The 13,674-nt window shown below is 49.3% G+C and overlaps 4 protein-coding genes across 4 annotated transcripts; 2 read left to right on the top strand and 2 right to left on the bottom strand.

Moving 5' to 3' along the window:
- Positions 1-24: 24 nt before the first annotated feature.
- On the bottom strand, positions 25-3,347 carry CGGC5_v003072 (Vegetative incompatibility protein HET-E-1; the record flags this gene model as incomplete). Its single annotated transcript, XM_066151070.1, has 3 exons — positions 25-462; positions 572-2,909; positions 2,962-3,347. The coding sequence occupies 3 exons, from the start codon at positions 3,345-3,347 to the stop codon at positions 25-27; spliced, it is 3,162 nt and encodes a 1,053-aa protein (XP_066009579.1).
- A 2,670-nt stretch (positions 3,348-6,017) lies between these two features.
- CGGC5_v003071 (uncharacterized protein) lies at positions 6,018-7,760 on the bottom strand (the record flags this gene model as incomplete). The annotated part of the gene is made up of 2 exons (XM_032032012.1): positions 6,018-7,031; positions 7,125-7,760. The coding sequence occupies 2 exons, from the start codon at positions 7,758-7,760 to the stop codon at positions 6,018-6,020; spliced, it is 1,650 nt and encodes a 549-aa protein (XP_031888706.1).
- A 1,975-nt stretch (positions 7,761-9,735) lies between these two features.
- CGGC5_v003070 (Zinc-type alcohol dehydrogenase-like protein) lies at positions 9,736-10,866 on the top strand (the record flags this gene model as incomplete). The annotated part of the gene is made up of 2 exons (XM_032032011.1): positions 9,736-9,901; positions 9,968-10,866. 2 exons carry the CDS (start codon positions 9,736-9,738, stop codon positions 10,864-10,866), a joined length of 1,065 nt encoding a protein of 354 aa, XP_031888918.1.
- A 1,086-nt stretch (positions 10,867-11,952) lies between these two features.
- On the top strand, positions 11,953-13,207 carry orsC-7 (Tyrosinase-like protein orsC; the record flags this gene model as incomplete). The annotated part of the gene is made up of 5 exons (XM_032032010.1): positions 11,953-12,044; positions 12,106-12,268; positions 12,328-12,413; positions 12,476-12,833; positions 12,884-13,207. The coding sequence occupies 5 exons, from the start codon at positions 11,953-11,955 to the stop codon at positions 13,205-13,207; spliced, it is 1,023 nt and encodes a 340-aa protein (XP_031888919.1).
- Positions 13,208-13,674: the final 467 nt, after the last annotated feature.

The following is a 13,674-nucleotide window of genomic DNA, read 5'->3' as shown; positions in this document are numbered from 1 at the left end:
TTGACGTAAGAAAGGCATATCAAACTATTCAACTTCTTCAACTTTGACCTCTGTCTCCAGCACCTCCCAGAACTCAGGGCGAAGTTGAATGAGGTCTGCAGGAGTCACGCCCTTTTTATTCTGCAACTCTTGGTCAGCACCGTAATCAATCAGCAAAGACACCAATCTTCGTTTGCGCTGTACCACCGCTAGATGTAGACAAGAGTTGCCGTGATCATCTTGCGTATCAACGTCCACTCCGGCTTTGAGTAAGCACGCGGCCGCTATCACAGATTCCATGTTGTTTCGATACATGCAACACATCAAAGGCGTCGTGCCATCTGCTGCCTGGACATTGAGATCCGCTCCCCTAGACTTGAAGCAGTCTACAATGTCTCGCATTTCTATAACAACCCTCTCCATTTCTATGAAGATGTACTTCGTTCCAGTTTCAAGCTGGCCTCTTGCGTCGCCCCACGCTTTCTAAGAGATGATACATATGTCAGCTATGAAAACATGCAGACGACAAAGTCTTCTCCGCCTCTAATGCGAAACATCTTAAGATATCGCAGATCTTATGCTTAAAACTTACAGAGACGTAATAGGTCGAGTTTGGTAAATTCGCGTTGACGAATTTTGGGTTGGGTTCGTTTGGGACGAACCAGTCTGCTCTCTTTGAGTTCGGGGACCGATCACGAGCTCTGTATTCATCAAAAGTCGTGATCTCATGACCGCCCGCTATGTAGTGTAGGGGTTTGAATCCCCAATAATTTGCTACATTATGATTTGCACCCCAATGTAGTAGGAGGCGGGTGTGCCTGACGGAATGCCTTCGAACTGCGATATGGAGCGGGGTAATTCCGTACTCGTCTCCCCGGTTTACGTCCGAACCTGCTTCGAGCAGTTGCTTGAGTACTGGATCAGTGTCAGGTTGACAGAAGCCGTCACCGTGGGCGCCGTGAATGAGATCAATCGCGGCTGCCAAGAACAGTGGCGTACGACCACACAAATCTTGAGCTGAGACTTGAGCCCCAGCTGATAATAGCAATCGTACGATTTCCGAATGATCCGAATACACCGCCTTGTGAAGTGCTGTGTGGCCTTGGCAGTTGGGTAGATTCGGGTTGGCTTTATAGTCAAGAAGGGCTTGTACGGAAGATGTAGGGCTTCGTACTGCAGCAACATGAAGAGGGGTTTCTCCAGCCCAGTCCTTTGCAGAAACTGACCATTTCCCTGGTAGGTATCTCTGCTTCTGAAGTAGAGCACGAACCGTCTCACCGTATTCCGACAATGCTGCGATGTGGAGCGGTGTTGTTCCTCTGGTGTATCCTCGAACACTCTTGTAAAGGCCCAGAGGCTTGTCAAGAGCATGCCTCACAACAGGTAAGATGCCAAACTGCGATGCGTTGTGCATCAAACAACCCCAGTCTGTCTTGTCGTCCTCGTCCGAGGCATAAATCAACGGCTTCAAGAACGGTAAGGATCTTAGCACCAATGACGAAAATTCGCTGCCACTGTCCTTGGCATGATTCTCGAAACAGTCCAACGCGTATTGTGCCCTGAAACCGGTTTCTCGAAATTTTTGGATGTCTTCTGGACGGCCTTCCCGAAATTTAAAGGATTCCAGTATGTCTAGACAAAGACTTGCGAGCTGCAGGTGCGCCTTTTGTTGTTGAAAACGGAGCGCCTCAAGTTCGTGGTCGGCGTCTTTTGAAGGGCGGAATAGGTAGTCTTTAACAGACTGATGCACCAATCGTATAACCCTCTTCCTACTTTTCGGCTCGCCTAGGAGAGTCAGAAGGCTCCCACATTGAGCGATGAGTGATTCCATCACCTCAGAGGCCGTTAGGTCATCAGTCGGTTGGATGCCCAAAAGGGACTCCGCATCCTCGATACTCAGGGGGATGTAAGCCGTCATAACCACAGTAAGGAGTCGAGCCACAGACGTAGCGCACGCAGGGTCTATACTCCTCAAAACTTGGTTATATATTCCGTTTAGGCCAGAAGGTAGGCTGCTGAGGCTGGTTTCGACCTCGGCCAATTGCGTGTTTTCGAGCTCCTGTGCTGCGAGCCCAACCCACAGAAATGTCCCTTCTGATCTCTTCATGAACTTGTCATGAAGTACATGTCGAAGTGCTGGGAGAAAGTCACCATCATCTGACAGTTGTTGCACCCGTTGTTGGATGAAGGCGCTCAGGTCTGTCTTCACTTGCTTTTCAAAATCGGTGTCAAGACGAAGGCGCACGTACTCGGACAATGAGCTCGTCAGTGACTGGTTCAGGGGTCGACTGATAATTATTGGCTTGAATCTGGGGGTCGTTACTCCCAGAAGACAGTTGACTAGTTCGCTGGATGTGCTGTCGCATTCGTCCAGGCCATCGATGACACAAAAGACGCACCCAGCGTCCGGGTCTTCGACCATGCTGATGAAAGTTCGACAGAGACTCTCTATGCGCGTACTATACACCTTCATACCAAAGTGGGATTGTACCTGAGGTATTGCATGTTGTATTAGATAGGGCTTCAGCCTACCAAGTTGCCAAATAAGGGCTTGAAGTATAACCGGGGCATTGTCTCGCGCGTCGTTTTGGCCATCGCAAAAGAAGTAAATAACAGACTCCTTTGTCGGTCCTTCAACCTTCAGCTCAAGCTGCTCAGTCAAGAAAATCGACATGATTGACTTGCCTATGCCTGGTCCGCCTGTGATCCACAAACCTGGGCATGGGGTGTGCATCCACGTGCTGTAGGCATCCGTTTCCAGAATCCACGTGCAAGTTCCGTCAGCTCTTTTTCCTTTGGCAGAGATGAGAGCGGATCTGTCGTTACGTGGGTCAGTGATGAAAATTGCTGAACGCAACCAGTTTGCACTGGAGGCAGCAGCACGAGGCTTGGCTTCTCTGGCAGCAACACCCATTTGATATTCAGCATATCTGCGAAAGGGTCAGCCACTCAGTCATGATAGATGTATGAGATTACACTTACGAGGTAGCGTTCTCTATTCGCAACTCCAACGCGGCCCTCTCCCTCTGGAGCCTATTGAAAAGACGCACAAACTCTTCGTCTATATCTTCTCCGACAAGAGACTTCCATGACCCTCTAAATCGATGGTCTTGGTCGAAGGAGGTAGCCTCCTCTAGAAGAACTTTGAGATCTGAGACGTTGTCGGCACATCGTTTCAGATTGGCCTCGATATCACAGTCGCGCCCAAGAACGGGATCTAGTTCTATGCGATCGCATATCTTGCTGAAGTCTTTCAGCTCACTTAGGCGCTTCCAAACAAAATCTTTCTCACGGTATGGTCTGAAGGTCGCCAGGAGTAGGGTTCCGGCACTTTGCGCTGCCGCAATTGCAGCGCGAAGAGCTTCCATGAACACCGATGGCAAGACGTGGTCCCCGCGAGAGATCAGTAAAGAGAAATTGGGACCTTTGTGATCCTAGAGGCAAGCCCTAGGAGGTCAAGGCGACTTCAATATACCCCGGAGATGTATCGTGAAGAAAGAAAGGGATGCTGTTGGGGCAGCCTGATCGAAGATTATTGAACCACCGCGGCACGGTACTTTTATTGCCCCAATGAGAGCGCGTCCTTAATATGGGGCCGAATCGAGTGCATATTGTAACGTCAGCGCGGTTGCTATTGGCTGATTGTATGAGCAAACATTCAATGTTACACAAAGACCCCCGTATGTTCATGTTATCGGAACCGATTTCGCTAATCAGGCTACACGAACGGCTGCTTCGGCCGAACTCTCTTGCTCTATTGTGAGGCTCAGAAATGAATGCGCATTGACTCAATGGAAATTACCTCTACGTGTTTCGTTTTGAAGATATGGTGTCCCTCTACGTATTCCACCACACTTGTCTGAGACGATGAAGTCCGTATTAAGACTTGCAGACCTTCGCCACCCCTGAGACCCGTCAATCGTTTGCAGTAGGACAGCTCGAGCGCGAGTAAATCCCCAAAGCTAGCTGCTGAAACAATTTCTTTCTATGTACTTGTTTTTATAGGCAAGGGATGGGATAGGGTGGAATGATATATGTATAAATCTTGACGCGGACGTCCTTTGCCCTATGCAGGGACGTGCCGGGTTTTAACAATGCCGCCTCCACCACCACTATCTTGAATAGAACTAAGCTACGAATTCTCAAACGTACCAAGCTAGCCCTTTTCTTCTTGAGTGACGGCAACTATCCCTGTTACACATGTTGTAGTCCCATGTGTCTTCATTGCCCTCGTAAGAGCTTGGATCCAGAGATTTGAGCCACAGCGGCAAGTCCTCAACTTTGGGCGTCAGCCAAGCCTCATGCTTTCCCTTCGCGTCCTGGACCACTTCCATCTCTGAGACAACTCTTGTTCCAATTAGCATCACCTTATTTCCTTTCAAGGTCCAACGATACGTCGCCACGCATTTTTCGCACCTAGCGGTGTGGTGAGTATCAAGCTCACAGTCCGCCATGAACTTCCCCGCAAGATTGTCAAATTCGCCGCGGCATATGCAGCACCTATCCGCCATGGGCGGTGAATGTTCCGGGCATGCATTTGAAGCCGCGGCTGTCCGAAAGCAAAGACAGCGGCTGGTATCAAATGGACGCAACAGGAAGCTGTCTTCAAAATCTGTGTGTGGGCATAGGTAATCGTTGTGTGGCTGTAATTGGGATAGACCCTGTTTCAAGAGGTCCTTGGTGACAACTTGGTTCGATTTCAAAGTACAGACCGTGAGCTTCCAGGTCGCCATGACTCTATCTTTGGGCGTTCGCAGAAGTCGTGGGGGCACGTCGCCAATATTAACAAGTGCCCTTTTGCAATCTGAGCACTCGAATGTTGTGTTGTCTCCGTTCTGCCGCCTCTTGTGATTGATCGGTTCCGAGAGAGACAAGGATTTGTGGCGGCAAAGCCTGAATTTTCCCTCCCAGGCAATGCACATTGGACGTGGCAATGTATACTGAGTATTCGAAAATAACGTGCATCTATGGTTGATCTTGCAGCCGGTGCAGGGTGTCGGGTGCGGGTAGCCGTTCCCCTCATAAGGTTGGAAATATGCGCTGGGGAGACACTCGCGGCAGACGTCAAGGCGAAGAAGATCCCTGATAATACCCTTGTGATGGGACGAGATGATATTCTCGTTGAACTTCACGATTGGCTCATGTGCGCTGGTGAGACTGCCGCTGTCGTGACCATTCGGCCCGCCAGCCTGTTGGGCTCGCTGGTATGTCAGGCGGCCACGATTGTGCTTCCCTTCCTTTTGGAGGCTTGTAGTTGCGAACAGCCAATTATGGCTCGTGAATATGGATGCAAACCGCGAGGAAACCTGTCGAACGCAGTAAAGTTCGACAGGACCAAGATAATAGAATATGTCGAGGAGTACGTGATCGGAAAGTCGGAAGATCGGGCTGTTCTCCTGGTTCTGGGCGCGCCGAGATAGAAAAGAAGTACAATATCCCGTGCTGTAGAAGGAAAACTGGTGACTATCTTCAGATTGGTGGCGGTATCTGACGGTCTCTTGCGGCAGGATGCTCTCAGTTGACTGCTCCATGACTGTGACGGGTCTAAAGGAAAATGACACGAACTGATCGATGTTGAAGTCAATGAAGCGGTTAGAAAACACTTTTACAGCCTGATGGGGAAATTTCGTATCTATATATCAACACCATTGAGATATCGGAGGAACATGTGGTCGTACGGGTAGTGATTACCCTGTTGTCGCCATATCGACCACTTTGCTTCCAACCACACAGGTCTTTTGTTTTCCCTTTTCTTTTAAAAAGAAAAAAAAAGCAAAAAGGTAGTTCATCAAGGTTTCACTGGATGGCTCGTCTCATTTCACTTAATTTTTCAACCTGTCCTGAGGACAACAAGACATTTTCACGCCCTAGTGGATACATGCAGACAGAGCCGATAATGGACTCAAATCTGGGGGCGCTTTAATATTATCACATCGCACACTGAAATCAAGACTCTTTAGACAAGGACTAGACGTGCATACAGGTAGAAATACATTGCCTAGACGTACTACTAATATAGCTTCTGAGGGCTATCGAGTTCAGTTGAAAATCTTGAATGCCTCTTCAGCTTCAGCCTTCTCAACCTCATGCTCTCCAGGATATGCTCGTTCGCATGCAATCATGGCCTCCAAAAAGTCATTGTCGAAAAGCCAGTCTCGTTCAAACCTTTCGAGTATCTCATGACCCCAGGTTCCCCAGTGTCGGCATGCGCGTTGAATCTGTTTATCGATGACTCGTCTGCATCTCTTTCGCTGGTCAATCTTTCGCCAGCTGGCTACGGCAATAGAAGCAAGGAAGCTCAAACGAACAAAATTGTCATCAGGACGAGCTTCTGTCTGAAATTTCAATTCTCGACCTTCCAGTTGCCTCAAGGAAATTATGTCTTGCTTTATGCTGAGTGTCTTGCCCTGCTTTGCTGATGGGTGGGTGGGATCGATGAGAAGAATTTTGTACTCCTTGATGGGGCTTTCTTGCCAAGCTTTGAGGCACTGTCTATGCTCGTCATCTTCTGCGTCCGAATCGTCGTCTGATTCACTGCCAAACTCATCCGGCTCAACCCCGACGTCCGGAACAATGCAGAGTACGCCATCCTTCAGACCCTGGACAATGTCTTCGTGGAGGAATAGACCATTCTGAGCACTGAGCCATTGCTCAGGTGTGTTTTCATCATATATCCAGTCGTCCAGTAAGTCTCGGTGACGTGGTGTACACAGATGCCTCGCACGAACAACTCGAAAGCCTCCCCATTGATGCAGAACAGGATCCCATCGCTGGTTGCCTTCGGGCGGGTTGGGACAGTATGCGCCGCACATGATGTGCGCGAAGGCTTCCTCCTGGGACACCCCTTCCACTTGAGCGCCGTCGTAAGTTTCGAAAAGACTGGTAAATTTGTCGAGTTCATCGTACCACCCATCCATGGATCTTCTTTTTTCGGCGATTATGCTCAACCGCTTGAGAGCGAGCATTCGTGAGTTGAGTTTGTGGTTGTCCTTCCGCGTCATCCAGTCCTCAAGTCCGATGGATTCGCCGGCGGCTTTACTTCCCAGAAGCTCCTGTTGGATTTCTATCGCGATGTCTTCTGCCCATGAGTCCAGAACTCAGGCGCACATGCCCCAACCGAGACGTTCATATTCGTCCACACATACGCGGTCCCTGTCGTCAATCCCTCTTCTGGCTTGTTCGGCAACGATGATTGCTGCAGCTTCATGATTAGCTTTGGTGGGATCGAAACCATCGTCAATCTTTGGATCAGCATGGTGCCCTGCAATCATGACTAACGACGTCAGAATGCTGTCACTGACATAGAGCTTTCCGGAGCATGCCTGCCTCCAGGCCCTTCCCAGTTCCATCACGAATTGGGAATGCTTGACAGGACTCGTCCCGCCTTGATCGTCATCCTCAATGTAGACCCTAATCTTGGACTTGTAGTACCCATGGGTATTCTTGGATCTCCAAGCAGCAGCTATAGCTGAGCTCATGTAGTTCCACCACATGTATTGTGCCTTAGGTCTGAAACCGTCGCGAAAGGACAGCATGCGGCCTTCAAGTTCCCAGAGAAACGTTACACCGAGCTCCGGACTCGCACGGTCCAATCGTATCGCAAGGCAATCATGCCAGTAGTCGATCACAACAACTTGATAGCCTTTCGCATCGTCAAATTCAACTGGTATGAGAGCCAGAACACCCTCATCAAGAGCTCGACCAATGATAGAATGCGTCAAAAGTCCGTTGTAAGCGCTGGAGATATCTTTCGAGGCTCCTTCGCCAAAGATTCTGTCCATAATATTGACACAGCGACTTGGAAAGAGACGGACTGGCCGACATCGATCATGTGGGGACCACTTGCCAAGCACATGATGCCAGTATTCACTCTTCTTTTCCGGTCCCTGACCGGCGTGGTATTTTTGTGCCAGCTGCTCCCGAAAGGTTTTCTCGTCTTGGTAGTTTGTCCGATGACTTGAGCCTTGGAAGAACTTCATGAAGTTTTCCTTTAGTTGCCCCTGGTCGGGATCAGACTTGTTAACTTGGTAGTTGCAAATGTCAACGGCTTTTTGGTGTGCTAAGTGGCGAGCTTGCCACCTGTACTGTGTTTCTGTCTCACTCAGCCAGGCTCCAAAGCGCGTGACGTCTATGTCCTCGAAGTATCTTTTCTTGGAATCCTTGACGAATTGTTTGTGGGCCTTGAGTGCGATGCCTTGAACCTGAAGCTGTTCGATCTGCGCGTAGGAGGACTAGAAGTCTAAGTCGTAAGAGAAAGGCACTAACTTCTTCTCTAGGCCTTTAATTCTGTGCAGTATGCGGCCGTGTTCTGCTTGAATCTCTTTCAGCGACATTGACAGGAGTTTGGACGTGTTCCAGGGAGTTTCCGATGCTGTTGATGGTTGCGTTGGTACGTCGTCCTCCTTCTGGAGATCTGATGTCTCGGTTCTGAAGCATGTCTGTCAACTGGACACAGATTCGGCATCACAGAGTGAATAACTCAGGGATGGTGACGGGGCACGGTCATCCATTTCTGCTCGTCTTCGTTGGATTTTGTGCTTGTTGAGTGTATATGTCGTCCGTGATGTCAACGCTTTTGCTGATGGAAACTGTATCTGGGAATGAGAGGAGGGATATAACACCGATTGTTCCAAACGTGGAATGTGTCTCCTGGTTTATGACAAGCTGCCTTCAGGTCCAATATTTAGCCACCTTTGTGGCCAACCTGGATGATTGGCCGACTCATTCCCACTTTACGCTATGACTTCGGAGATGCAAGGTCCTCAAAGACACCCTTGCGCCTCCCCCCCCTTTTCCCTGTTTTCCTTTCTAGCAATGTTCGAATTCCGGACTGGTTGAAAGTTTCAAGCCTGTTCTGTGAACGGCTTTCGTGGCTGCATGTCATCTAAATGCACATGCTTTCATTTTGATTTGTTTTCAAAGTTGCTGAAGATGAAATGTTGACAGTTCCAGGCCTACCTAGGTTATAGAGTGAACATAATTAAAAAAAAAAAAAAAGGCGTTCCGTTTTGGCCAATATTCGGCTGGTCACGCCTATCGTCGCATGCTCTTAGGCCGTTATTGTGTGTCTTTCACTGCACATCATGGAGATCCAACCTGCTGTTTTATATACACGGACTTGAGATATTTGATACCCCCAGGGAGCCATACGGTACTAGGTGACTAAGTCTTGAATGCTTCATTACGTAGATCCCTCCACTTCGTGGACCCAAAAAAGCAAGTGTCGGAGACTCTACCCCCACCACCAGGACCCATAACTTGGAGACTTGGAGTCTACACTTACGATTTGGAGACGTGATAGAAAACACGTTTTGGACCGCAAATACGAATTCACATGACAAAAAATGTATTGCTCATCCGATTGATTCGCTGCTTGGCGTAAACGTCCTCTGGATGAATGAGGTACCTGACAAATCTATCGTGAGCCGAATGACCCTCCCAATCCCACCGCCAAAGCAAGACTTATGCCAAGGACTTTTGGAACAATATTGAGAATGAACAAGAATACGTTGGTATCTGCAACACGTGTTATTGTTGGACAACGCCCACTTCAGACGTCATCTGACAAATTAGTCTCATCATCGCTACACGTAGAATGTGCTGTGAGGGTTGTAGTACGATAGCAGAGAATGCCACGGGTTATGAATGAGTCCTCTTCGTCTATTGACTATAAAATGAATCGTTGAGCAAAGGAGTTCCCATTCTTTGCGTCAACACACTTCCTTTCAAAATCAACCATCAAGCTCCAACTACAACATGACGTTGCCCGAACATACTTCAGGATGGATAATTCAGGGCACCGCACCTAACGATGGCTCGGCAGCTCTTGTCTGGAAACAAAATTTGAACTTACCGAAGCTCTCCGAGCATGATGTTCTCATTCAATTCCACGCGTGGTCTCTGAACTACCCTGAGATTGCAAGTGAGTTCTGGCCCTATCAAGCCGCGTGACCAATGACATCCATAAGCTGACTGCCTTTCAACATAGTCGCCACTGGAACTTACCCCTGGAAACAAGACGACCCAGCTGGCATTCCGGGTTCTGATGCAGCAGGAGAAGTCGTCTATGTGGGCAGCGGTGTCAAGAACCTTACTATTGGAGATCGTGTATTCCCCATCTACTACCCAAACTTCGACTTTGGGTCGGCCCCCACTGTCGAGACCGGGCGAGGTGTCTGTGGTCTGGATGCCCCGGGAGTATTCTGCGAGTACGCTGTTTTTGATCAACGCGCTTTGTCAAAGATGCCCAAGAACCTTTCGTACAAGGAAGCAGCAACCCTTCCGTGTTCGGCGCTGACTGCATGGAACGCGTTGTACGGGTACAACCCGATCAAGCCTGGATCCTGGGTTCTTGTTCAAGGCACAGGTGGCGTGTCGATGTTCGCCATCCAGTTTGCCCTTACTGCCGGGGCCTCAGTGATTGCCACGACGTCCTCAGAAGTGAAGGCAGCGCTCCTTCGCGAAATTGGAGTCAAGCACATCATTAACTACAAAGAAGATCACGAGTGGGGGGAGACGGCCCGCAAGCTCACTCCTGGAGGCCTTGGCTGCGACCACGTCATTGAAGTCGGCGGGCCTGCGACAATCCGTCAGTCTTTCCAGTGCGTTGCGCGGGGCGGTGTCATAAATGTTATCGGATTCCTTGCTGGACAGACTCAGGGACCGGAGGATCCGACATTCCTCGAACCCTTGGTTCGGGCTTGTGTGGTTCGCGGCGTGGAAGTTGGAAGCCGACAGCAGCTTGAAGACATGATCAAGGCCATCGAGTGTCATGATATCAAGCCTTTGCTGGATAGCGTCGAGTTTTCACTGAGAGAGCTTAAGCAGGTCTATGAGCGAGTTTGGAAGAGGGAGCACTTTGGAAAAGCCGTGATCACTGGTATTTGAGAAGCTCGTTGTCTTGATACCTAGATTACGGGTGCTCAGTTAGTCCTGTCATTATGAGTTTATGCATTCCTTTTAGACAATAGAATTCATCGTCAACCTCCCATGCACCCTTAACTTAGCCATCGAGTGTTCGAGGGGCAAACAGGAGTCGACTGGGTTCTGTGCTCTGTCGCGTCTCCACCATCCAGCTTGGCGTCGGATAATCCGGTGAAGGCACCACCGCCCAGGGGTTCTCCGGGAGTATTGCTAGGGCACCCTTTCTCTGAACATCTGGAAAGACTTAAACCCGTTTTTACCTGTCATTCAGGAGCAGAAGTAGTGTTTGCAGAGGCTCCCACTCAATGTAAGCCAGCACAGGTTGACTTCGAACGTACGAAAAATGTGAGATCAAGCGTAAGTTTTGACTGTTTTCTTGCGATCCGAAGAGACGTCATTGAATAGATCTGAAAATCATGCGGCGTCAATAGCTGGTCTTCTGGAATCGCATGGTTATCATCAACTTGATGCACGCGACAGTGTTGCATCGCTGCAGCGCAGCTTTCGAAGTGGGCCATGGTTGTTTAATGGTAACTTTAATTGAGCTTCACCAAAGAGAGGTCTTGGTCTGAAGCAAGTCGCCAAGACCGTGTTTAATCAAGGTACATCGGAATCAGCCAATGAAGTGCTCGGATTGCTGGGTTTCCTTGACTAAATTTGCGTGTAAGGGCAAGTTTCGGAAACCTTAATTATCTGTAGCTCATTAGTTCAAAGTGCCAAGTCTCGGAGCTGTGTCTGTTTGTAGCGCTTTCAATCATTCAAGGGGGCACTACTAGGCTTAATTGTTCGGGATTGTTCACGATGGTGACACGAATGACCGGGTACAAAACCCAAAGTAGGGACAAAACCCAACGTCCAGTCGGAAAGCGCCTCATGCCTCACTGCTGTCGACACCCTTCCCTTCTTAAAATTCTTTTTCACAAATTGCCGCCTGTAGGCGCACCTTTTTGACTGCCGTATGCTCCTAAGAAAATCTTCGTTCTTCGGTCTCTTGATTGCCGTATTCCTTGTCACTCAACCATCCAGATCCGGGATAGAGACTTATCAATCATGGCGAAGCTACTAGCAACTTTGTCAACAATCCTTGCGGCCTTGCAGATTGCCGCAGCAGCCTGCACTCACCCAAGCGTGCGGAAGCCTTGGTGAGTAATTATCGACCCATTAATGTGCCGTGGTCAATGAGCTGACCAGCGACTTGCGTAGGACATCACTGACCGAAGATGAGAGAGCTTCGTACATTAATTCGACGTTATGTCTCATGGACCCATCCCAGGCCCCGGCCCAGGTGAGAAGCTGGGGGGCCAAAAGCCGGTGGGAAGAGCTACTTGTTGCGCATATTGCCCAAGTCAGATACATCCACACAGTCGTAAGTGGACCAAAATGAGTTGTATGAGGGAGTCGCACTGAAGACGGCTTCTTACACAGGGCGCATTGTTTCCATGGCATCGCTGGTACACCAAGATCCATGAAGATTTGCTTCGAAACGAATGCGGCTACACCGGGCCCTACCCGTAAGGATCTTGCTCCTGACATCCTCGGATATACGGCGTTCTCTGCTGACATCAACTCGTAGTTATTGGGACGAGCAAGCAGACCAGGCTATCAACCCTATTCAGAATGCGAGCGTCTGGGATCGTCCTGCCTCGAACACTTCAGCCGTCGTCGGCTTTGGCACTGGACGAACTGACCAGGACAATTGCGTTCTCGATGGTGCCTTTGCGGGATACCGTGTAGAGATCTCAACGCAACTGACGCGCAACGAGACCGGAAGCTGTCTCACTCGCGGTCTGAACCAGACTGCCTTCGACACCGTGTCACAAAAGAATGTCATAGAGCCATGCATGGCAGTGGAGTCTGACGACTATGCTGAGATGATGAACTGTTTGGGAAACACGCCGCACAGTGGTGGACACCTTGGTGTGGGCGGAATTGTAAGTTGAGTTCCAGACAACAGCGGATGTCGTAGTTAACCAAGCTCCAGATGAGAGACCATGCCAGATCCCCGGCCGACCCTATCTTTTGGCTGCATCACACGAACTTCGACCGCCTGTGGTGGAACTGGCAGGCAGCCAACTTGAAGTCCCGTCTGTATGCTATGGGTGGCCCAAATGTGGCCAACGGGCAGATTTTCATTGATGCTCAGCCCGCCATCCTCCCTATCGAAGCCTTCGTGCCATACTTCGGAGACGGTGGCAACGTTACGACACTGGATCACGTCATGTGGTTGCCTGGTCTGGCTGAGAACATTACCATCAGAGAGGCGATGGATATTAGGAGCGATCTCATGTGTTTTGAATACGTTTAGATGATGCACGTAAGGAGGTGCTGTATCATGGTACCAGACGGTTTCGATAGCAATAAGAAAAATTCGAAGGGCTCAAATGACGTCTTATTTTCATTCATTCATTCTTCTTATGATATGAGTGAGAAGCTAGGCTAACCTATTTGTGTCATCATCGTCTAATCCAGCCCAGGCCCGCCTGCACCCAGTCATTGCGCTACTTTCTCTCCCTTTATGTTCTGCTTTTAAATGGAGCTGACCGTCGTAATTATGCACTCATAGTACGAGTCGTCCTGGGGTGGTTATGGTAAAGGTGTAGAGAGCTTCGTGCATTGCTTGCACATAACGGTTTGCACAACCTACTTGCGTCCTGTAAGAAATCTGGATTCTTATTTTAAGCAGAGCACCTTTTATCTATCCCAGTCTATAAGTCGAAACAAAACCAAACCCAAGTCTATCAGCAATGAAGCAGTACCAAATCTAGTGTAGCC

This window comes from Colletotrichum fructicola, assembly GCF_000319635.2.
Source record: "Colletotrichum fructicola Nara gc5 chromosome Unknown KSG_Nara_v1_contig02, whole genome shotgun sequence".
Classification (NCBI taxonomy): Eukaryota; Fungi; Ascomycota; class Sordariomycetes; order Glomerellales; family Glomerellaceae; genus Colletotrichum; species Colletotrichum fructicola.
The sequence above is the reverse complement of the archived record's forward strand: the minus strand, read 5'-3'. Positions and strand labels throughout refer to the sequence as shown.